Source organism: Stegodyphus dumicola, chromosome 3, assembly GCF_044657685.1.
Source record: "Stegodyphus dumicola isolate Sdum_Otavi_A_Nest chromosome 3, ASM4465768v1".
NCBI lineage: Eukaryota > Metazoa > Arthropoda > Arachnida > Araneae > Eresidae > Stegodyphus > Stegodyphus dumicola.
Window position 1 is genome coordinate 183959652 of NC_140770.1, and position 26290 is coordinate 183985941.

Below are 26290 nucleotides of genomic sequence, written 5' to 3' on the forward strand. Positions count from 1 at the left end.
TGGCGGTGTTCTCGTTTGGGGAGGCATCATGCTTGGTAGTCGTACAGACCTTCACATCTTCGACGCAGGTTCAGTCAACGGGACCGTTATTGTAACGAGATTCTTCTTCCATATGTGCGTCTTATTCGAGGCGCTATGGGTCCGCAGTTCCTTTTCATGGACGACAATGCACCATGTCATTGGACAGTAGCTGCCGAACAGCTCTTAGAGAGTGAGGATATTGAACGTATGGATTGGCCGGCACGATCTCCGGATCTCAATCCCATCGAGCATGTATGGGATTTTCTAGGCAGACGCTTGGCAGCTCGTACCTTACCAACAGTAACGATTCCGGAGCTTCGATTGGCGCTGCAAGACGAATGGGCAGCAATGCCTCAACAACTCATGGACACCCTCATTCTCAGCATGGGCAGACGCTGTGAAACCTGCCTAGCAGCTCTTAGAGAGTGAGGATATTGAACGTATGGATTGGCCGGCACGATCTCCGGATCTCAATCCCATCGAGCATGTATGGGATTTTCTAGGCAGACGCTTGGCAGCTCGTACCTTACCACCAGTAACGATTCCGGAGCTTCGATTGGCGCTGCAAGACGAATGGGCAGCAATGCCTCAACAACTCATGGACACCCTCATTCTCAGCATGGGCAGACGCTGTGAAACCTGCCTAGCAGTCAGGGGAGATCATATCCCCTATTAAAGACCGGATGTTTCTTGCTGGACACCCACCACAGGGATGTTTCGGTTTTCAGTCGCATTGCGCTCCATGCTACTTTTTCAATAAAGCTTCTTTTTATCCCTCTGATTTCTCTTTTAGTAAGTGTTGCTTACATTACTCATGTCCTTACGTATTGGGTATCTTACGGTATTAAATGTGTTGATTTGGAAAGCTTTTGTACAAAGTTATATTGAAAAAACCGTCTAGTCCTTAATTTTTGCACACCAGTGTAGATGACTTGGGTCACTGGAAAGTACACATAAAAAAAAAAAAAAAAAAAAAAAAAAAAAAAAAAAAAAAAAAAAACTACAAGCACATATTAGTAGTGGTCGACGCCTTTACTAAATTTTTTGGATTTATCCAACAAAATGTACGACCTCTGCTGAGGTGATAGCGAAGTTAGAGAATCAGAAGGCCATTTTTGGAAGCCCTTGTCAGATTATTTCTGATAGAGGAACGGCTTTCACATCCAGTGAGTTTTCTGACTACTGTGCTAAAGAAGATATTAAACATCATCTAATCACCACAGGCCTGCCGAGAGCAAATGGACAAGTCGAACGAATCAACCAAGTCATTATATCAGTATTAGCGAAACTGTCCTTAAAAAAACCAACCGAATGGTATAAACATACTCACGAAGTTCAGAGGACGCTTAACATATCAAAGAAGCATTAACACCGCTCCGTTCGAATTGCTCTTCGGTACTAAAATGAACAGTAAGTGCACCGATCAGCTCAAAGAACTGATAGAAAGTGAGTTTCAATCTCAATTCGAGTCTCAAAGAGAAGAATTACGAAAGCAAGCCAAGAGGCAAATTTTCCAAGTCCAACGGGAAAATAAAAAGACATATAATGCCAAAAGAAGACAAGCACAGCCGTACAAAGTTGGTGACTTAGTGGTTATCAAAAGGACTCAATTCGGACCACACATAAAATTAAGAGCGAGGTATTTCGGACCTTATAAGATCACGAAAGTTAAGGGTGGCAACACCTGTGACGTAATAAAGGAAGGGTGCCATGAGGGGCCCATATGCACCACCACATGTGTCGAATTCCTCAAGAAATGGACGGCGCTTTAAAAATTTTCACGAACACTTATTTCTGTTATTGTATATTCCTTGCTTGTTTTTATTTTTATTTTTTTTTTTATTTTGCAGTGTCCTGGAGAGCCAGTCCACCCTCGGATGGCCGAAAATGTAGTGCCGATCGCTTGGAGCTGTGATGAAAACCATATGCCGTGACAGGGGCGTAGCTAGAGGGGGGCAAGGGGGGCATCTGTCCCCGGGCGCAGAATCCAAGGGGCGCCAAACTGATGTTACGACATTTTAGAATTAAATGTTTTCCATCCTTGGCAAGCAGTAGGGGGCGCGAAATCTTCAGTTGTCCCTGGGCGCTGAAAACCCTAGCTACGACTCTGTGCCGTGACGTCATTCTCACTACGAGCTCCGAAAGCGCCAAGCAAAAATTAGGGGAATTACCGTTTTGAGATGATAGACGATTGACGTGGGAGCAGGGACGCTGCTTCTGTTCAAAAAGAACTTTGACGAATCATTACTTGTTTAATTCTCTTAAATGTTAAATTTATGTAATAATCGTTTGTGTAATTAAAATGTCTTTCGTTAATTAATTTGTTCATCGTTTAAAATCCCCACATTACTTTATTTCTTTACATGTCATTTTGATATTTTTTTGCAGTTATTTGTTTGGATTCTAAGAAAGAATGAAAATTCAGGGACGGCCTCGGGAGACGAAAGTTGGAACTCTTAAAAAACATTCTTGACTCTTACGTAAAATTCTGGAAATTCTTATATCAAATTTGTGACTTTGCAATTTCTTTTTTCTAAAAATTAATGTAAAAATATGTTTTACAAAAAGGGGAATCTTTGTGAATTAATATGTATGATCCATTAGAGGAGGTAAATTCCTCCTCATAACGTAAAATTCCTCTAACTGGTACTCCAACCGTCCCACAAAGAGTTCTCACCAGAAAAACTTGCATGAACTCTAATTTGAATTTAAATGCTAATTAGAGATTACTGTTAATTAGAGAATTTGAAGTTAACTGTTAATTAAAGTTAAATAGAGATTTAGATTTTTTTTTTCAAATTAAAAAGAGAAATTTATTCCTCATTAAAAAAGCTTGAAGACACAAAAATCATGAACCAGCAATCTCTTGCTTTAAATCAAAAAAGCAATTAAAACTCATCAAACAAAACTCAAAGATGAAATTTTGCTTATTTATTAAAAAAAAATGAATTAGAAAGAGGTGTGAATATGCGAGACATTTTTTTTCTTTTGCTCGCTTTACTTCCTTGTACGAAGTAAAAAGGAAGTATTGTAATCGCGAAAAGTTTCAGGCAGCATATTTCAACGATAATATCCATTTTGACCGTTTCGAATGCAATTTAACGATGTATTTGCGTGATATCTGTACGTAAGGACAGAATAAAAGACTTTTTTCCTACAAAAAAATTATAAAACTGCTTTAAAATGATTTCTGAAGAGAATTTTTCGGGGCGTCTGTACGAACGTATGTACGTACGTACGTACGTATATCGCATAAGTCAAAAACGAGTAGCCTCAGAATGTTGAAATTTTGTATATATGACTACTATAACATGTAGATGTGCGCCTCGTATTTTGGTTGTAATCGGCCGCGCCAAACATATATAAATATATTTATATATATATCCACTCTGTTACCCGACTCAGTGATCTGTTTCTTTACTCTTATATGTTTGTAAATTGTGCATTTTTTGCTTTAAAAATGATTGAATTATGTTGTTTTTATCTTCCGGTTGAGGTTTTTATGCCTTTAGTAAATCTGTATACAATATTTTTAGAATTATAAACAATTTTACAGTTGTTTAAGTGCCGCTAAGCCTAATAATTTTTTTGATGGCGGCCATTGCTTTTTTACATTTGAAACAGCAGAGTAGTGGATTTGTTGCCAATCTAGAGAAACGTAGCTTCGCAACAACAAAGATAAAGAATTCACTTATTATTACGAATTAATTCATGCTTAAACCTTTCTGGAATTTTTTCGAAGAAATAAGTGTTTAAGATTTACTTCGCAATTTTTAATACAGATATTTTGAGTTTTTTTGCCTTGTCGCGAAGGGTGAACTGAATTAATTGAATGAGGAATACTCAATCGTCTGTGAAAAACTGTTTCTTTTTTGTTTTGTTTGCTTAATTTCTTTTATACATCGTTCTAGCTTTATTATAGTATTTGAATAGAACATGTGGCAACGATTAGATAATTCTTTAAATAATATAAATTTTCTGCATTCTGAGTTATAATATGAATCCACTACAATTTATTTCCAAAAAAACCCTTCCAGAAGACATCTCAACAATATCACAATTAATAATATCTCCATCGCAAATGAAAAATGTGTTAAATATTTAGGCGTTTATCTCGATCAAAAACTAACCTTCAAAAACCATATCGATCTGTAAAAAAGCCAACCAAGCAATAGGCAGTATCTATGCACTCATAGGGAGAAATTCTAAACTTAGTCTCGCTACAAAAAGAGTTACCTATCTACAAGCTATCCGCCCGATTTTAATGTATGCTTCCCCAGCGTGGGCTGCAACTGCAAGAACTCATCGCGAAAAAATACAAAGAATTCAAAACAAGGCCATCCGAATAATTACAAATGCGCCTTGGTTCGTACGAAACAGCACTCTTCACGATGATTTAAAAATTAAACCCACGGATTCTGAAATTCTAAAAGCTTCTCATAACTTTTTTATGAAATGTGACAGTCATCCTAAGAATATCTTCAAAAAGCTAGGAAATTATGATTTCACAATTGAACAACGAACGCCACAAGAGGCCCGCACTATTCACCATAATAGTCGGTGGTAATGTATATATTTTCGTTTTCTTCTTAGTTAGCCAAGATTTTACTTCATTTTCTTTACTTATAGATTTACTTATCAAATTACAAAGCGCTATGGACTTTGTTCCTGCCAAAGCAGGTAGACTTTGTGTGTAAATAGTTTTTACTCTTATGAAACGTTTCAATGTACAGCAAATTATGTTTTTCATCATTTTAATTGCCAATTATTGCTTATCAAAAGAATAATTTTTATGAAATTTTAAAAATGCCTTACAATACATCCTGCAAGATATGGCGCAACCAGAGCTCCTGTCAACTAAAATGCTTTTGTTCACTACTAATAGATGGAGTCACACGAGCACCTCATTTGTTCAAAGTTTGCTTATTCTACGGACGGCAGCACAGGAGACTCCGTCGATAGTAATCTCTGAGTTCTAGCACAGCATGTGTACAAGTACTTCCATATTATTGGATACAACTTACTGGATTCTGCAAGCATTTAAAAGTCAAGTATCATATATTGGTAAAGGCCGTTAATGGTCGATTGCCTCTTACTAAGGGATAAGACATAGACATAGACATAGTTATAAAATGAACGAAATATAATACTGTTAAGTATGCAGCCAGAGTTTCGCTATGGAGAACAAATAAAGTGAATTTTAAAGAATGCATTTATTCTATTGTGGTTTATGTGCTGTTGGCGAAGTAGATTTAATTCAATCCAATAAGTCTAAACGAAATGCAAGAAAAAATGCGTATAATTTAATATTCCGTACAAGGAAGTCATGTGGTGTACACATCAGATTTTTTATATTTGCAATCTCGCATTTATTTTGAATGATTTGCTAGAAAAGTTAAATTCAATAATCTATGTTAAAACGTCTCTAAAAAAGGTTTTCAAAACCAATAATAAATGTTACATAAATCAGTATTATCTGGACTCTCAAGTAACCAGCTAGAATGAGTAAACCGGGCTGTGGTTAAAGCGGGATTCGTGGAAGAAAACATTCAGTTTATGTATAGGGGTGGGGTGGGGGGAAAGTGCGTGCATAAAATACAAAGAGAAGACGAACAAATGCGTAGGATAAAAAGAGAAAACGCAGATGATGTCTGCCAAAAGAATAAAAAGTTCAATCTACTTTTTTTATAGTTTTAACTCGGTGATACTACTCATATTCTCTTAAAAATACTGTTTTCCGCCTTCATTTACTGTTTAGTTCCTTCATTTCTAACCATGCTTATTTTATTATCTTGCTTATTTTTAATCATGCTTTTATTATTTTACGGTGTTTTCTTTTTGCTTTGAATATTGATTTGATTTAAGCAATCCAATCAAATACTATTTTAGGCGAGTTCGAACTCAGTGACACCATTCACGTTCTCTTGAAAATATTGTTCTTTGACACCATTTTTAACTTATTTTGGTCATTTCTGAATGCTACTTTATCTTTAATTATTTTAGTATTTTATTTTTGTTTTGAATATTGATTTGCTTTGCGTAGTGTTTTAGGTGAGTTTGAACTTAATGGCATCCTTCGTGTTTTCTTGAAAATATTGTTCTTTGACGGCCATTTATATATTAATTTGTTCATGTCTACTGATTATTATTCTTTCATTATTTTACAATGTTTCCTTTTTGTTTTGTATATTGATTTGCTTTATGTAATCAAATACAACTATTCTCCAAATTACGCTGCTTGAAAACACTGTGGACATAGTCCCTGTTATTATCTTGAAAAATTGGCTGTTGACTGTACTTAAAATAAAAAGACTATTTCATTTCTCTAAATATTTACGAATTGATACTATGCGTAAATTCTTAGAAAGCATTAAAAAACTATGCGACTCAATTCAAAAGAAAGAAGTGATACAAATTTATGCAAATGCTTAAAAAAAACTGTCATTCTTTAAAAAGCTGAAAAGATTCATTACTTACATTGAATCGTCTTGATTTTGAAAGAGAGCACATCGTCCTCATCTCCATAGTAGCGCTCCATCCAGCCGCCTGAAAAAGGCACGGCTGCTGCTTTATCTTCCCATATTCCGAAATGAGGTGATTCAAAAAGATGGAAATTCGTAGTGTCTCGACATCGTGCCGCACAGCCGGCGGAAACGGGAATACCAGGAAAAGCCTTTTGTGAAGCTATCCTCTCTTAACGAACCTTAATAGCGTCTTAATGAAGACGGGGGCTGGTATAGGAGGAGTGCAATGACAGATGTAGATCTCACAACCGCTTCATTTGCTGTCACTCGCTTTTGACCATTTTGTTAAATGTCATAGTTTGCACGGAGCTCGTAAGTTCGGAATTCTTCATAGATAAAGCTTCACATCTACAGCTTGACTTCTATAAATTAATTATAGAAAATTGGAAATTAGCACACGCGTAGTGTAACATAATATGAATAACTATATAATATAATATAAAGTATGTCAATTAAGCAATGAGAATACTTTTTTCTTTAAAAAATACAGAAGATTTGTTGAATTACCCAAAATATGATCTTCCTATGACACGAAGATCCCTCAGAAATTTTTGGAGATATACACAAAGTTATACTTAAGTAATTTTAGAAGTATTCAAAAGCGTCTGTGTACTTCTGTAGGCGATTTTTCTAAAGATTAAATGCATTCATTCCTTGGAATCCATGAAAGAAATGCATGTATAACCTCATCAATCTCATCTTCGGAATGAAAACGACGTCCACGTAACTTCTTCTGAAAAATAACCAAAAGTCACACTTAGCTAGATCGGGTGATAGGGTGAATGTTCTACGCTATCACTTTGATGTTTTTTTTTTTTTTTTTTTTTTTCCCGGTTTCAATAAACCAAACTGTCAATCTTACTGAATGGGAAGATGCGCTATCATGGAACACGAGTCTCTAACATTCACTTCTTGAAGAATTCTGGAAAACACGCACTGGGGTAGCAGTTAGATATGAATGTCTTCTCCAGCTTGATGGTTCTGCTTCCAGCTTCCAGCTTGACGATTTTAACCAGTCTTGTACTTCTGAAGTAAACAATATACATTTCTTTCTTTTCACCATTGGAATCATCTTCAAAGACCCATACTTTACTTTCTTGACGTGTTGAGACGTCAAAAAATGGTATGTACGTTTCGGCGCCAATTGCAGTTTTAGAAATAATGCGGTGGCGACTATCTTTAATTTAAGGGTTTCCTTAATGATTCTGACACGCTTTTCTTTTTGGTGCTCAGTTAAATTATGGGGTACCCAACAGCAAATTAGTTTTTTCATATGCAATTTTTCATGGATAATTTTATAAATGGCGGCGGATTCATTGTTAAGTTCCTTTTGTATCATTTGGTAAGTGCAGCGATTATCATCGATTATGGCAGATCCAGGATTACTGCTGACAGCGGCTTTCCTGTGTGTTCTTCATTCTGAAGAGAGCTGCGACCTCTGTGAAATTCTGTAAGCCATCTGACTACAGAAGCGTGAGATGGACTTCATTTCCAAATGCTAACTGTAGACGTTAAACGCATTCTTCCTGATTTAATCCCACTTTAAAATCATAGAAAATCATAGCACCATAATGTTCTCGAGCAAACTCAATTTTTCCTTCTGCCTAAAAATTATTCTACACTAAACTACTTGCAGCTGGCCAATAAAAAAATCGTCTGCTACGCTAAAATAGTTCATATTTTAAAATCTAACCTTTAATTCTTTTCTGCCTCTTATCGTCTGCGCTTACCTAAAAAATTTCAAAGTGACCTTCATAGCAAGTAGTAATAAGGTCGGGTAACGACATGGGAAGACTGTTAGACGTCTGTTATTATAGTAAGGCTCTAAGACACTGTTCTTTAAATCTCATAGGATATGTTAAACACACAATGCAGTTGTAGACTGTAATAATATTTAACACTTTATTCTCATTAATTTTACAGTTCATGACCACTCTTAGCCAAGAATTCTCTCAAAGGCTCTAAGCACACATTCTCACGTAATAATATCCAAGACCTGAAGACGCGTGAGCAGACTGAACAGGATACTAGATGAATATACATTTAGACTAACATGGGAACGTTACATATCTTTTGTGTATTTAAAATATTAAAAAATACGCAATGTAATTTTCTAAAAATATTTAATGTTTTTAATTAGATATATCACGATTTGAACGTATTTTTATTTACATCAATCAGATTAAAAAGTAAAAATATAATATTGCGAAGAACTTCATTTATTGCTTTTAAATAGTTTAGTTTGTTAATTAATAACAGACAGGCTGAACGAATAATGTCTTACGCTTTTCCGGATGGCAACAGACTCAAATGAAATGTGAAACAACGCATGAAAGCGAAACAGAGCAAAATCGTGTTTCGAATTTTTGGGCTAAAAACAATCCCTGAGAAGGAATTTTAATATTGGAATAAAAGAGTATTCACAAGAAAACAAATGTGGAGAACAGTAAACACACTCATTTTAGAACCTGAAATTGTTGTGTACGCACAAAAACAGTATGAAGGAGTTTATTTGAAATACAGCACGTTTGGAAAAATAATTTCCTCTGCATAATGTAGGCCCCGGGGTTAAAAATCTTCTGCTTACTTCTCCGCGTTAAAAACTCTTATTCGGTAGGGAAGTAGTTGGATAGTGTCACAAAATATATGAATAAACAATACTTCCTTTACTTCGAACAAGAAAAGAAAAAGAAAAAAAAAAGGGGGGTTACAAATTCTCTAATTAAAGACTGGACTCGGTTGCAGATGATAATCCAAATGAATAGCAACTGGTAATTTTAAGTCTTCATTTATATGTGTTTTTGGGGTTTTGTTCATATTAACTAATTCAAAGGAAGAGTATGAGCTAGCTTTATATATTTACGCAATGCATTTGTCCATGTACTCTGCGAAAAAAAAATTAAAATTTGAAAGGTTTCAGATTTTAAATTACGTCCAAAGGGGCGTTTTTTTAACGTTTTGTGTGTTACCTTTATTTATTAAATATCATGTTCTTTCCACTTAAAGCATAAAATTCAGTTCAATAGCAATGTCGTAAAATAATTTTAAAATGAGCATACCTTTAGAATTTCCGATAAACACTTCCGTGCGCTGGAGATAAATGGCTCTCCCCCCCCCGTAGAGTGTGGCTATTGTCGCTTTTAAATAGTTAAGTTTGTTAATCAAAAATTCGTTAAAGTTTTACAAAATATGAAATCGATAATAAAACAAATTCCAAATTTCAAATTTGGTCTTCCACATGCCCATATTCGTAGGAAGATTACGTCATTCAAAATTCGATGGCTGTATGTAGCGTTGTTTTATCCCAATGCGAGAAATAGACATACATATATGCAGATTTTTCATTATTTAATTTCTTCAAATATAATGCAGGACTCTAACATTTGGTGGAAACAGTTTGAAAAGTGATTCAAAGCAAAATCCCAAAACGAAAACAATAATCTTTCAGCGACAAAGCCCCTTTGGACTAAAAAGAAAAAAGAGGGGGAAGACAGTTCTATGTCTCTCGTTCTACTGGGCTGATTGGCGAAATTTAAATTGCGTTTTTTCATATCTCGAAAACGCGACTTATATTAGATTAATATATAGGAATTAATCTAATATAGGTATTTTGACACAAAATCAGACTTTTCTGAAACGACATGCCAACCTTTTTTTTCCATATTTTGATTTTACGACTCAAATTATGCCTAAATTTTGTAACATTTGGTGCGAAATTTACGGAGAAATTCAAAAATTTATCTTGAAGGATTTTTTTTTTCAGTTTGCGCTATTTTTAGCAACCTATTTTCTATTCCTTTTTTTCATTGTAGACGAGCGGGGAAAAAGGCATCGTTAGTACTTTTAACAAAGTACGTAAGCCACATTTGGCGTTATTATCGCTCAAAAAGAATGAATTTTTAATGCATTTAATATTTGGTGTTTTTGGTGTATTTAATCATGGCAAAGCACACTAGGGCTATCTGCCTAAGGGGAGGGATGCCTTCGTGGAGGACTTTCTAAGGGAAACTGGCTCGTATGCACGTTACACATGGGGAAAACCACGAAAACACCCATGCAGCCAGCCCGTTCGCGGGATTCGAACCTCGGACCGAACTACCAGTGTTCAGCGACTTTACCGCTCGGCCGCTGGTGGGCCTAATGCATTTAATAAAAATCGAATAACTTAAAAACTGTTTTGGGTGGGGGTATTCTGTATCTATAGTTGTCTTATAACAACGCAGATTTGAAATATTATTCAAAAGTTTTTATTTATTTATTTATTTATTTATTTATTTTTATTATTCGAAGGTTCAAAAACTTGCGAAAATTTGAAAAATTTTGAAACGGTATCATATAAACACTGAAAAACTGTTAAAATTTTGGATATTGATGAATACACAAAATATGTGTATGTACCAGTCTATCTTACCATTTACTGCTATAAAATATACTTTATTTTTATAAAACTCTACATCATGAAATTTATGTCTGTTATACTATCAGTAATATATAACATCTCCAGTACTTTTATCATGTAAAATAGTATTAATGTAAATTCTAATAGAAATGTGATATCTGCTCGAGGAGAGGGTATAAACTTTGGTGTCAAGAAATGCCTTAAATTGCTGCAAATCTGATTCATTTTGCTTAAGTCAGCGGTTCTTAACCTTTTGACTAACGTGTACCATTTAAACAAAAATTGAAAACCTTTAGTACCACAACTATAAAGTACTACTACCACCAACACTCTTGAAAAGCTCAGATCGCATAAATTTACGAGTGTTAGAGAAGAAACTCAATCAAGATGTTGGGGTTTAAATTTTTTAATTTAATAGTTAAAAATACTTTGCTTCTTTACGTACCAACTAGTTTTCTCTTGCGTACCACAGATTGAGAACCCCTGACTTAAGTAAGCTTGTCTAGCTTATTTTATTGACAGAATGCAGTAAGAATATAATTATGTATAACATACAAATCAATTATAAATACAACTGGTAAGGTCTCCAGTCAACAGTAGGCTACTGATAGTCAAAATTTTGGGAAGTCAGAAATTACACGCAAATTTTGTGTGGCAGGGAGGGGGGACGTCAGACCTCTCACACTACTGATCAGCTTCCTGTATCATTTTCCAAGGCTGAACTATAGCCGCAGTCTTAAGTTCAGCATTATAACTTAGGTTTTAGAATAACTATAGCATGATACTTGAAGGTCACAGAGCAACGCGAGCAAGTGCAGTAGACTTGCTTTGGCAGCACAAACTAGTATCAAATTCCTTACCGATGTAGGATGAATTATGGTTGGTTCAGAGAAAAGGTTTAAATTACCGTTTTATTTAAACAGAACCTGAACATAAATGCACGTCTCGTGCTTGACAAGATCAGCCACCCCTTGTGACGAAGTAACTTAAAATAACAGACAATTTCAAAAGTTAAACTAAGTCTAGAAGTGAAAAGACCACACAATTTATTTAACACAAGGTTGGCTCTAAACTTCTCACTGACGTAACGATTTAAATGACGGCAGCAAAGCGAATACAAAAAATTGCAAGTTAATCTGAGCTGATGAAACCTAGCAACGTGGCCTCTAGTGGTAGAAACACGCTTTGTCTTACAATCCAAAATACTCGACTCTAACTGATTTGCATTCTGGTGAGGAAACGAAACCCTACGAAACGAAGCGAAGAATTTTATATGTAACTCTACTAACACTTCGGAAGATGTTGATAATAAATACAAATTTTTTGCTTTGTGATAAGGACAAATTATTATACTTCAATAAACATAAACATATGAGCACTTACTACCCTAATGAAGATACATTTCTTTCTTAAAGACAAATACACAATACTTTCATAACTCATTCCATGTGTTTAGAACACAGCAAGTTTTCCCAGAAGGTTATCTTAATCGTTTTCGTAAGTACTGTAGGTAATAACAAAATATTAAAAAACAGGAAAGAAAACAATGAGAAAAACAATTTATTGCCCGATAGTGAACGACGAAATAAATGCAGATAGTGATGCAAATTATTTCTTGCTTATTCAAGCAAGACAAAAAATAGACGAAATACAAACACAATGCCCTTTCGTGGAGGAAAAGAAAATTAAAAGAAATAATTGCTGCTTATTTCAGATAATAAAAAATTTAATCAGATTGATTCTATAAATTTCAATGCCTACAATAAGTTTGAGAAGAAGTATAGTTAGAGAGGAACATAATTTGAAAAACGCTATGAAATATAATTCAATATTACAGGCTCGTAACAAATGTTAAGTTACGCGAACTCATATTACTCCAAACAAAGAATCCAACGAGAATGGGGGCAAAACGATTAGATCCATATATTTGCAAACCTATATGCTTTTCCTATAATGAGTGCAAAGAAATTGTCATTGTGATACGTGGATTATGTGAAAGGAACTAAAAGTGCTTTTAATTAATTCAATTATTCAAAAATACCATGTGTATAATTTTTGTTGTGTACAAAAGATGGCAATAAAAAAAATCTAAGAGTCTCATGTTCATAGCCCTCGAAAACACGTTATATGTCATAGATAAGAGTTAAGGCTACCTAAATCCGATTGTATATGACGTCACTTGTTAGAGATTAAAGTTATATTAGTGTAAAATTCAACTGTAGCATTGAATAGAACCATGAAACAAGAAGAAGAGGGTTATTTTATGTTGTTGGAATGTTATAAAACTTTTGAAAATGTATTCTATTTAGTTAGGGCCACATTCTCTATAAACGATTGAATAAATCATCACAATTACCAAACTCGGGAGTCTAAAAATCTACTTGTGCTTCAATAATGCAATTTAGATTCTTGTAATGCCGGGTGCTGCTTAGTTAGTAACAAGATTTCTGGCCCCTTTTTCTGTATTGAAACTGATATCAACTTCAGTGTGTTTACGGACTTACTACGGTTCATTTTTTTCCCCTTAAATCGAAATAATGAAAGCCGAACATGCTGAGTTGACCTTTCCATAAGATGAAGCCCCACCTCACTTTGTGACTAGTTGAATTATCGATTTTCAGAATTATGGTTTGGCAGGAAAGAGACTCTCAAAAGGTTCTGATCTTACCTCACTAAACTTTTCCGCCTGGGACTTCGTTAAAATAAGTTTGATAAAAAAAAAAAATAAATAAATAAAAATAAAAAAGACATGATAGTCTTTACCATTTACATAAAAATATCAAATCGTACAAGCAACTTAATCGTTATGTCAGAGGTTCTTGCCAAAGCATACATAGAAACTGAATATTGCTATGACATTTGTTATATTGAGCATCGAAATTTTTTAATTTTGTGTGCTGTTTTGTGATAACTGAATGAAGTAAAAGAGCTTTCAGTCCCTTTCACATAATACATACTTCCCAGACGCCTCATAAAATCCCGTCGTTCATTCTATACAGGCGCTGAACTCGCCTGTATGCCTTTTGATTCTAGGAGGGGAAAAAAAAAAAAAAAAAAAAAACAGGGAAAAAAAAAAAAAAAAAAGCCCACAGGAATAATGTTCGCAGAATAATGCTCACAAGTATAAATGCTCACAGGAAAAAAGCCCAAACAGAAATATGCCCACATAGAAAAATACTCAAATGGAAAAATGCTCACATAGATATATACTCACATGGAAATAAGCCCACTGATAAATAAAATACGTAGAAATATCCTTACATTAATCAATCAATAAATTAATCGATTTGAACATCGTAAACATACCTTGAATTTTTTAGAGGAAAAATATTTGATCATTTGAAAAAATTATTGGACAAATGCTCATATTAACCTTTTCAGAGGCGGTATATAAAAGAATAAAAACTATAGTAAAATTTTGCATGTACTGTAATATTTTATACCATTGCCCCCTGTGCGACATTTTTTTTTTCTGTAACTGCCAATAGTTTATTCTTGATTTTTATTTACTCTATTTTTGCATACTTTTGATCTGTATCTATATAAATTGGTGTTTGAATGTAGTTATTTAAGTTTGGAGCCAAAAAAGTTTTAGAAGAGCACAGTTTCCAATCGAAGTGTGGAATCATTATGAAGCAACCTTCAGAAAATCTCCTAAAACAACTAATTATTACGAAAGCTTTCATAAGGTACTAAATTCATTATTTAATTGTAGCCATCCTAGTATGTGGTTTTTGTTTGACGGACTAAAAAAAGATTTAGCCTGTCAACGTTTATTGCTAGCTATTGTAAATACAAGGCGTACTGAAGTTAAAAAAAAAAAAAAAAAAAAGAAAAAAAAATCTGAAATGTTTCAGATTTTAAATTACGTCCAAAGGGGCGTTTTTTAACATTTTGTGTGTTACCTTTCTTTATTAAATATCATGTTCCTCGCACTTAAACCATAAGATCCAGTGCAACAGCAATATCGCAAAATAGTTTTAAAACGAGCATATCTTTAGAATTTCCGATACAGAGACTCACGCGCTGGAGATAAAAATGTTTTTTCTGCACAACGTTGCCATTGCTCGCTTTGAAATCCTTGAGTTTGTTAATCAAAAATTCGTCAAAGTTTTAAAAAATAGGAAATCGATCATAAAACAAAATTTCAAATTTCAAATTTGGTCTTCCACATGCTCATATTCGTTGGAGGATTACGTTATTCAAAATTCGATGACTCTATGTACCGTTATTTTATGACAATGTGAGAAATATACATACATTTACGCAGATTTTCATTATTTAATTTCTTCAAATATAATGCAGGACTCTAATATTTTATGGCAACAGTTTGAAAAGTGAACCGACATTTATCCGTCCGACGCAAAATGCCAAAACGAAACTAATAGTCCTTCGGGATTCAAATCCCTTTGGATTAAAAAATGAAAACTTACATTTGGTAATCGCGAATCATGTAAGAAACTATGATGAAATCGATGATAAAATTAGATATTTACGTATATTAGCTAATATTCAGTAAGTTTGTAGAGACATTAGGTATTTTGGAAGCACGAGATGTGAAAAATGGTTCTAGGAAAAAACCCACAGGAAAAAAGCCCACAGGAATAATGCTTACAGGGGCATTTTTCCGGTTATCATGCTTTTTACTTTTAGGACTGCGAACGGAAACGGTGCAACTGCTCAGAAATAATTCTCTGTAACACGTTTGAGTAGCTGCTCTGTTTCTGTTTGCTTCCCCATGGATAAAATAATGCAAATTGGCGAGCTCTAAGTTCGTTTAGCAAAGCGTACCGCTCCAAACATCTCGGGGAACGACGATTTACTCCAGCTGGAAGCTTTTATCTGCCGCTCTAGAGTGTCCTATACCATCTGAATGCGTTATTTCTGCACACACACTTACGAAACTGACTGATTTTGGTCCTATTTGCCTGCATTGTTGTTCTCAGGGGAAGAATCACGTAAGCAATTGGCAAGACTAATAGTCCTTGCTAGAATATGACCCGAAACTGAACCTAGCTATTACAAGGTAATTTACGAAATCCCACCATTTAATCTCGAAAGTCCTCTCTAAAGAGATAAATCTGGTGTGGCCACCACATGACTTCCTTGTACGGCTTATTTTAAATTATACACATTTTTAGCTGTATTTCATTTAAACTTATTTCCTCGAATTTCCTCCAATATAGTTTTCATCCAGCTGCCGATAAACCTCTAGCAAATTCGATATCTCTAAATTATGGAAGGCATATACGACTAAAGTTACATTTAAGGGCCGAATACGGTTACAGTTGCATATATAAAGTAATTACAATTATTCGATTACAATATCTATTACAGTTGGCTCTCTATTACAATTTTATTACATATTTGGCGACAAAAATAATCGCCAAAACCATTGCCAGCTTGGCGATATCTCACTTATTTAGCGAAATAGTCATTTAGTCAATGCTAAATATACTTGCCCCAGTATTCTTGTTTTTACGGCAGAGCATCATCTCTTAAGTTTTTCGACTTACACCATTTAAAAAAAAAAAAAAAAAAAAAAAAAAAAAAAATTGACATACAATTTTACTAAAATTATTTATATATGTACAAAATTCGTAATAATATGAATGAAAAGTTCTTAAGTTGGAAACGGTACAGCGAAATAAAATGACAATTAGTGAAATTTCGGAAATAGAGGGTGGAGAGAAAGAAAGAAAAGAAAGGGGAGAAAGCAAAGTTAGGTATAGGTGAAATTAGAGTTTTTTTTAATGAATGGCGAGAATATTAGTTGATTCAAAAAAGCAATTTTAATTTCAGAGATCAGAAGCCGAAGAACTACTACATACATCAAGTCGATTTCAGTATTTTGTTTGCTGCTCACACAAATACGTAGAAGCAAACAGAATTATAAATTTTAAAGCACAATTGTAACGTTACTATATTTCATTTTCATTGATAATAAGACCAGCGTATGCAGGAAGAATATGCAGAGAAAGAATGGCTAAAAGCATCACAATCACAGTGTTTTATATTTCTAGCATTTTGCTTCTAAAACTAGAGTAGGAAGTCCATAAATAGGATAATCGATAATAAATTTCATAAAATATCGGTGTTAGGAGAAAACGAAATAGACGATTGCCATCTGTGATTTCCAAATCTGAGATTTTCAGTTGCAGTTCATTTTAATTTTATTTTTGTCTCTTTTGGAAATCTAGAAAGATCACAAGCGCAGACTTCGAGGACCACAATTTGAGAAACGCTACTATCCGGTTTTTCAAAGAATTCTACCACAAATCAAATCACATATTTTAAGTTAACTAAAAAGTTTTATATTATTGTATATAATATGTATAAATAAATACCTTCATAAATAATTTGAATCTTAGTCACTCTTTATATTTAGGTAGTTATTGACCATACATCAGAAATAACCCACTAATGGAATGCCACCCACCTAAAATAGAGGAAAACCCACTTAATGGAGAGGCATTTCGGAATGTTTGGGAAAGATAGCACTAACTTAAAATCATGTCCAATTTACACTCATGTCGATAAATTAAGGATAATGCAAAATCAGGCAAAGGAAGAGTTAGAAGCAAAACAAATTTGACTTATTTGTAAAGCTTATATATTAAACAAAAGGTAAAGAGCAAAAAATGATGCTATATGTTTGATATCATTAAAAAAATTAGCGATATTTTCTCCCTGGAGCAAATTACAAAAAAAAACCTATTTACAAAAAACCAATATTACATGGTTGGTATGATTGTTAATACATTGTATGTCTCCCAGACGATGCAATACAGTCCGTACAACGCCTAGGCATGCTGAGTATCAAATTATCGATCTGATCTTCGGGGACATTACACCGCTCAGAAAGCAATGCTCTCCGAAGTTCCGGTAGACATGTAGGAGGAGGTTGACGGGCTGCAACTCGTCCGCCAAGCATGTCCCACACGTGCTCTACTGGAAGAATGTATTTTAATTGATTTTCGGAAAGTAAATATGGGTCCACTTTTAAAATTGGTAAAGGCTGCCCGCAGGGTTCCTGCAGCGCTCCTCTGTTCTGGAACGTGATTATGAATAAATTGCTTCAATGTGAATTTTTTGGCAATGTGGAACTTGTTGCTTATGCTGTAAGGATCCTAAGTTTTACTAACGTTTATTTTATTTTAAATTTTTACTATCACTTCTTATTTTCTACTTCCGGCCAGAATTAAAAGCTTTTAACTTATTTATGCAAATTTGTCTTGCTAACGCCAAGTACTTAAGTTGTGGCTTTTTGCCAAGCAAGAGGGAGGAAGGAGTTATTAGAAGCAGGCCGCTTGCCATAGTAGTTTTACTCGGTTGCTGGTTGCCTTCAAGGCCAGAGGTTTAATCCTCGTGATAATTTTAAACGTATCGTAGTGTTAACAGTTCTCTGTACTACATACGGCTTTTTGTTAATATACGGCCAATCTTAGAGTTAGGCACTTGTTTATTAATCCAAAGTTAGTTTAGTTAGATTTTCAGTTAATATTTTTTATATTCTTACGTTCAGACCACAAGTGGTTGGTCTCTGTATTCCGAAGTTCCGGAAATCATTGTAAAGAGAGAAAAATAAAGGGTTTCGTATACCCTTCCTGTGTGTATTGTCTACTTCACAATTTATTGAACATAGCTTCAGTAAGCTCCCTGTTCCGAATCAGGACAGTTAATGTTTCCAAAGCAAGTAAGGAGGAACACCAGCCCTGATAATGCTGATGACGTCGTTGCATTGTTTAGGGGGGACTCACTTGAAAAACTGGAAAAATTGTTTGATGAGACCTGTGCAATTTTTGATAATTGGAGTAATGGGGGAAAATTGAATTTTAATATGGATAAGACACAGGCTAAGTTTTTCCCGAGGGAAAGACGTGTGGTGAGACCTCTTCGAATTCGGTATCATAATAGGAGAATTAGATTTACAGAAAATGTGAAATATTTAGGTGTTGTGCTGGACTGTAAGCTCACTTTTGTTGAACACTTTAAGAACGTGCAGCGAAGAACAGATCAGCTTTTACTTGCCTACAGAAGGAACTTTGCGGGCGATATTTTTGCTAAGAGATCTGGTATACTATTGGTTCTATATAAAGCCGTTGTATTACCTATTGTGATGTATGGAATTGGCACCTGGGGTTCCAGAGCGGGGGAGCTGGTGAGGCTCCGGATGAAGTTAGATTCTATACAGAGAGCTTGGGGTCTTGCAATTACTCGCTGCTTTAGGACAGTCCCCACGGAGGTGGTTTGTGTATTGGCCAGACTGCCTCCCCTCTCAGTTTATTACGAATTTTATTACAAGAAATATCTTTTACGTTCTGGAAATATTGATATGATTTGTTTTGATTCTAATATTATTATTAAATATGTTTTTGAAAAATTTAATGTACATTTATTACACCTTGTAAATAGAATCAGTTATGGGTTTGATAGAGAAATTCCAAAAATTGGAATATATGATATTTATACGGATGGTTCGGGGTTAGGAGGGTGTACTGGAGCTGCTTTTGTTGTATATTTCTATGATGTTGAAATTGATTATGGTTTATATAGATTGAATTCTTATAATTCAGTATTTCAAGCGGAATGTATTGCTGTTTTGAAGTCCTTGAAATGGATTAAAATGAATATTAAAACATGTATTACTATAAATTTGTATATTGACTGTCTTTCTTTGCTCCAGTCGCTCTCTTGCCCCGATAATGTTAACTGTATTATTATGGATGTTAAATTTCTGTTGCAATCTATCAGTTCTACGATTTCTTTTCATTGGATTAAAGCCCATGTGGGGTTTTTTGGTAATGAGAGGGCTGACAGTCTGGCCAAGGAGGCATGTGTTTCAACTAATGCACCCATTGTGGAAATTTCTGGTTCTAGACAAATTGCCATTACGAGTATGAAGAAATATTATATAAATATATGGAAAGATGCATGGAAAAGTTCAACAAGGAAAAATAATTTGTTGATTAATATTGAAATTACAGATAAAGTTTTAATCTATGATGACATTGATATGAATCAGATTATCACCGGACATGGTAGGTTTCCTCATTATTTAAAAAGATTTCATGTACAAGATAATGATCTATGTCCAAATTGTAATGTTTTGGGTGATGCCAAACACTTCGTGGTGGACTGCCAATTGACTGATTTTATTAGACGAAGTTTTTGTGATATACATTTTGATTTATTGAATTTTGATTTTAAACATTTGAAATTATATGCAAGGGAATTGATGGCCTTTATTAATGGCAATAGACATGCGATTGGGGTTTTTAACTAAGTTCATTTTATTTTCAATGTGTTTATTTTAGGATTCTTTTTCGTCGTGTTTTGATGATATGTGTGACTGTATGTCATATTTTCGTTGTGTGTTTTCCTTCCTTATTTTATGCTATCATTTTTACTAATACAGTTTTCTTGATTTAGTTATTTTTGGTTTTCTTCTTTCCTGTTGTGTCGTTAATCCAGCCATTTTAAAAAATAATAATAACAAATAAAAAAAAAAGATAAAATTATATAGTCGTATGGCATCCTTGCTGGATGTATAATTATTATTTTCTTTAGTTGATTATACTAACATTGTTAGTTACTCGGAATGTGGTGTGAATGGGATGCCCCCTTTTTGGACCATAAGATCACTTTGTGATCAGGCAGGTTGGGGCGTTCTAGCAAAAACAAAACAAAACAAAACGTGCTCTACTGGATTCAAGTCCGGTGAGAATGCTGGAAAGTCCATACAGGTGATATCCTCCGATTGAAGGCATTCGCTTACGATGCTTGCACGGTGAGGACGAGCGTTGTCATCCATAAACACAAATTGTTCGCCCATGGCGCCCCGAAACAAACGTACATGCTGTTCCAGAATGACGTCCCGATAGATTTGGCTTGTCATGGTTCCAATTTGAACTTGCAGGTCAGTTCTCGAACCCAGAATAATTCCACCCCAAACGAGCACTCCAGCACCACCGTAACGGTGTCGTTCAATGATGTTTTCTTGGTGGTAACGGGTACCTGGAGCTCTCCATATGAAAGTCCGGCGAGAATCAGACTGCAAGCTAAACCTGGACTCGTCGGAAAACATCACAGAAGCCCACTGTTGCGGTGTCCACAATGCATGCTCTCTACTCCAGGCTAACCGCAGGCGACAGTGAGTTGCAGTAAGTGGAACGCATCTGACAGGTCTACGAGCATATAGACCAATCTGCCCTATGCGTCTGTACACGGTCTGCCTTGAAATTGTCGTACCAGTGGCTGAAGAGAGCTGACAAGACAGGTCTGAGGCTGTGCTCCGCCTGTTTCTTTGGCAGTAACTGCCAAATACTGGTCCTCATTCGGCGTTGTAACTCTGGGGCGACCTGTGCTGTAACGTCTACTCACATTACCATCATCTTGGAATCGTTGCCAAAGCCTGGAGATGACACTCTGGGCAATTCCAAGTTCGTCTGATACTTCCAGTTGGGTACGCCCACATTCCAGACGGACGATAATTCTACCGCGTAAAAAAATCATCCAAATGCGTCCTTTGTGTCATAACTATTCGGTTATTGCACTGAAATGCTTATAAAGCGCCTGCGAACAATTTTACTTTTTTTTTTTTTGGATACTCTTATGCCTGGCTGTCGCTGTTGAGCCCGCGACGTTGCCGGCTCTCTGACTAAGTATCCCAGTAGGGCACAAGACGTTGAACGATCTGGCCGGGGAGTGAGGAGGTGTCGGAAATGAGAAAAGGGGGGGGGTGACCAGCGTCACAAGAAGAAAGAAAACCAAGAAAGCCGCGCGCATGGAGAGGCTAAATACAAGTTGGTATCTGGTAGTGTTGTTTCATGATGGATGGGTGGTTAAAATATGAGAACAAATCTGAGAAAAGTTTTATTCTCTAAATCAGATATTGTAACATATTACATACAATACAAATACAAGACACATAAAAAGATGCAAATGATAAAATAACATATATACGCTATATACACTATATACAGGAAAATCCGTGAAAGCGAACTATGTAGTGAAATTATCGTCACGGGTGAGGTGAGCCGCGTAAGCCTCTCTCAGTGGAAGATAATCAAAAACCTTAAAATGACGCAAAAAGTCGCATTGTATGGCTTTGTCGAAAAAGTTCATGTTCATTTTATGGAGGTATTTTTCAACAGTATCCAGCTCAAGATCTCTGTGAAGAGTGTCATTTGACACATAAAAATGTGCATTTGTAATAAGTCTCATAAACTTGTTTTGTAAAACTTGCAGTTTATAAAGGTCTTTAGTAGTAACTGTAGCCCAAGCAGGGGATGCATAGGAAAAAATTGGTTCGTTGCCTGTATTCCTTATATATCACTCTCTTACATTCTCGTCATTGTGACGTACCATCGGTGTCATCTGGTTACTTCCTGAAATTTGCATATGATTCTTGAAGATGTGTGTAGTGATTTTACAGGTGATATATTTATTTTAAAGTTCAGGTGATATATTTATTTTAAAGTAAAGTTTTAGAGTTCGATTTCCGCGTGACTCCGAATTATCCTTAATTTATGGACATAAGTGTATTATTTCCCCTAGAAATCTTGGCTGTACGCTTAACTAATAAACTGTGAAATAAATATTTTTCAGAGTTACTTTTAATGGTTTTTCAGATTATGTCAGTTCGAATTAGCGTTGTTATAAACAAGTAAGTAAAGCTGAATCAGAAACATCTAAGACTTTATTTATATTTAAAAGTATTTTATACAACAACTTATGTTTTTAAGTGGACTTCGATATTTTATCAGGAAATTTATCAGTGGTGAATTATAGAATTTGACAATACACTGAAGTCTCAGTTATATATATGTGAGTTATCTATGTTGCGATCGATGGTAGTACAGAAATATTTCTAGCCTAGCCTAGGAATTATACAGCTGGAAAAAAATAAGGACAGTAAAAGATGTAGGATTTTATAAGACCAAGGCAATTTAATAGAAGCCCACAGAAGAAAGAACAGAAGCGAAATAAAGACGAAGCTAGTAATATAAAAAAAATAATAATAATAAAGTCAGTTCCTACTTAGATCAACAAAGAAATATTTTATTTTAGTTACTTTTTATTAACATTTTTTCGTTTCTAAGTTATGAAGCTGATGGTGGTCTATAATTTCTCATTCTATCCATGTCTTGTAATGCTTCATTATTGCAAGGAACCTTTCCAGTGAGTTTCGATGACGAGTCAATTCTTCAATTAATATTACATATTAATTTAAACGCTTATGTTTAACGATAATTTAATACCTTTATTAATTTAAACGCTTATGTTTAACGATAATTTAATACCTTTATTAATTTAAACGCTCATGTTTTTCTTTCTCTAATCGTCGCTTGACTTGTGTTGTAGTTTCTTTTCGCGTTCTCCGTTTGTGACATTTTAAAGAATTATATTTTAAACATATATTATTATCACTTTAACACAGAAATATAGGGAGAATTTTCCCTACATAATGGGACATTACATCCGCTTCGTCGAACTCTATAAAACTACAATTCTTTAATTCCATACATTTTAAAAATCTTTAGAATTCTGTCTTACTGTTGCCACTTATTTTTGTTAAATATTGCAATCCCATTTATCAGAGTCATGTACTATATAAGTTGAAATGAAATTAATTTTTACAGCACGTGAGAATTCCTAATAAACGATCATCATTTGTAAGTCTTATAATATATTTAATAAAAACAACATATCTTTAGTTCCGATAAATAGGAATAAATAAGTAGTAATTGACTTTAATATGTGAAAAAATTGCATTAACATCAAGTGTCATCCATTACAAGTTAAAAAAAATGTATATCAACGGGTGGATGAACGAAAAGTATTTTATTAAATATTGAAAATTTGAATAAGATATAGGTAGAGTGTGAGCTAATAGTAGGAATTTAAAACCGGAATAATAGTGATAAGGCACTGAAATTTGTACATAAGTTTTTTACACTACAGGGACAAAAAACTGAAATTGAATTTAATGCTGTTATGTCTTCTCACAGAGCTGCGGTGTTGATTCAATTATATGACTTTAAATAAAGGAATATAAAAAAAAAAGTTTTATAAGGAAATATTTAAAATAAACGGGACTGAGCTTTATGTCTTCCAGAGCCTATAGAACTCACCCCCCTAAATTTTGTCGCCTGGTGTCGTCACAACGCCTCCGCTACCACCTCAAAATTTGCTTACCTTTTATTACGGGCCCACCAGCGGCCGAGCGGTAAAGTCGCTGAACACTGGTAGTTCGGTCCGAGGTTCGAATCCCGCGAACGGGCTGGCTGCATGGGCGTTTTCGTGGTTTTCCCCATGTGTAACGTGTATACGAGTCAGTTCCCCTTAGAAAGTCCTCCACGAAGGCATCCCTCCCCTTAGGCAGATAGCCCTAGTGTGCTTTGCCATAATTAAATACACCACCTTTTATTACGGTACTTTTCCGTTTCGCCGGCGCAAATTTCGCCAAGCAGACTTTGTTGCCGACAGCATACAGTATACACATAAGAAATGTTAGTTCTAAGAATTTTTTATTTTGAAGGCATAAACATTTCAATATGGTTTAAAATTTTGTAAAAAGCCAATAAATAAAGGCAATAAATCTGTAAAAAGACATTAATTTAAGAATTTACTATGCTTTCATGATTCAACATCCTGATTCGACGGTTCGTATCAAGTGACTCCAGGTGACCTTATCTAACGTAAACTACGCTACCAAAATCTAATTATCTCAGTAATTATCTACATTAATTTCAGGTTAAATCTTTATAATCGAATACAAGTTTAAATGCAAGAATTATTTCAATTCATACGAACAGCTTACTCAGAAATTATGTAAAACCGCAGTGCTTTACTTCGCTAGTGCATTCTCATTAGATTTGACGGATTTCCCCCTTGATTTTGCCTTTTCTATGTTTTCGCCTTCGAGTGAGTGGTGTGATTGCATCCTAATAAATTACCGCTAATGGTCGTAGGGCATAAAATTTAACAAGTAAAAATTCTATGTAATTGTATGCCAGTATTGAAAGAAACAATCAATCTGATAAGAAATGGCTGCGACCCGTTTGGCATCAATGTACCATTATTGGCGACTTTATAGTTTGCTCCGGCAAAACGGAAAAGTACCAATTTTACTATTCAATTTCATTCGAAAAATATTTCATATTACATTGTGAGTTTACATTTGTTTTGCTTACTTTATGATTTATATTTTTACTGTTACTCCTCCATTCCGTTTCCGTACCAGAATGCAAATTTAATTTGAGAGTATTTAAGCCGAGTTTTTTGGATTGTAAAACAAAGTGAGTTTTCAGGTAAGATTATATTCCTTCGGCTTTGCGTTATTGCTGCCGACATTTAGTTGTCACACCGGTAAGAAACTTTGAGCCAAATTATATAGTCTTTAGACTTCTAGACTTAATTTCAATTTTTGAATTTGATTGTTATCTTTAAGTTACATCGCCACGATGGTGGCTGATCCTGTAAAGCACGAGATGTACAGTTCATGTTAAAGTTCTGAATTAATAAAAGGGCTTGTTTTTGACCCTTTTTGAGACTTTACAGTTTTTTTCAGACCAAGCGATAATTCGCCCTAAGTCCGTTTGGGCTTAGTTTATGCTATCAAAGAACACCAAAGTCTATAACATATTTGTATTAAACGCAGTTTCTATCATTATACATTTTTATAATTTTATTATTTTCAAAATATTTGTTTATAAATTCATAAATACTGTTACTAATTTTGTACCTAGATAGGTAATTTTAGTAGAATTATAAGTAAAATTGTAGTATTGCGTTTGTACCATGAAAAATCTAAAGAGAAGCTATGCCGGAGAAGTAAGAATGCGTGGGGAGAGTTCATTTAACATTGAGTAAATGGGTGTCTCAGTAATTTGGGGAGATATCGCCAAAAATCGCCACATTTGGCAACCAGCTGGCGACATTTTGGTCTGGCCCTGTATAACCGTAATATGTATTGAAATTGAATAAATTGCAATTGACCACTATATTAGCTGTAACCGTAATTCCACCCTCGTATTATTTCAAGTAATTTCGAGAAGCAGAAAGTACTAGATATATCTCGGCGGCCGATTGGAAACCAATAAGGCCGAAGGGAAAGCGTCCGCTCTCAGTTGCTTAGTTATTGTTGTTTCAAATTGTTAGTTCCGCGTGAACCGAGACATCCGAATTAGGTTTCTCTTTAGATGCGCTTTGCATTGCATTGTGTTTAACGTTCTCAGTAGTTTGATGCCTAACTACTGATTGCACTTTGTGATACTGTGAACTCCTATACGAGTATTTCTGTGGAAAATTCCAGAACTTTGAAGTGTTTATTTTGATAAAA

The 26290-nt window shown here is 34.7% G+C and overlaps 2 protein-coding genes across 2 annotated transcripts in view; one reads left to right on the plus strand and one right to left on the minus strand.

The window, feature by feature from the left end:
- Nucleotides 1-6700, minus strand: part of Dys (Dystrophin) — a 670989-nt gene extending 664289 nt beyond the window's left edge. The window contains exon 1 of the mRNA XM_085813682.1: nucleotides 6499-6700. Coding sequence (XP_085669808.1) covers nucleotides 6499-6559 — 61 coding nt within the window. The 5' untranslated portion in view covers nucleotides 6560-6700. The remainder of the gene's footprint in view (nucleotides 1-6498) is intronic.
- The window catches only part of LOC118180045 (phospholipid phosphatase 5), a 123715-nt gene continuing 101889 nt past the window's right edge, over nucleotides 4465-26290 (plus strand). The window contains exon 1 of the mRNA XM_085813687.1: nucleotides 4465-4584. The gene's annotated coding sequence lies outside the window, so the exon portion shown is untranslated. The remainder of the gene's footprint in view (nucleotides 4585-26290) is intronic.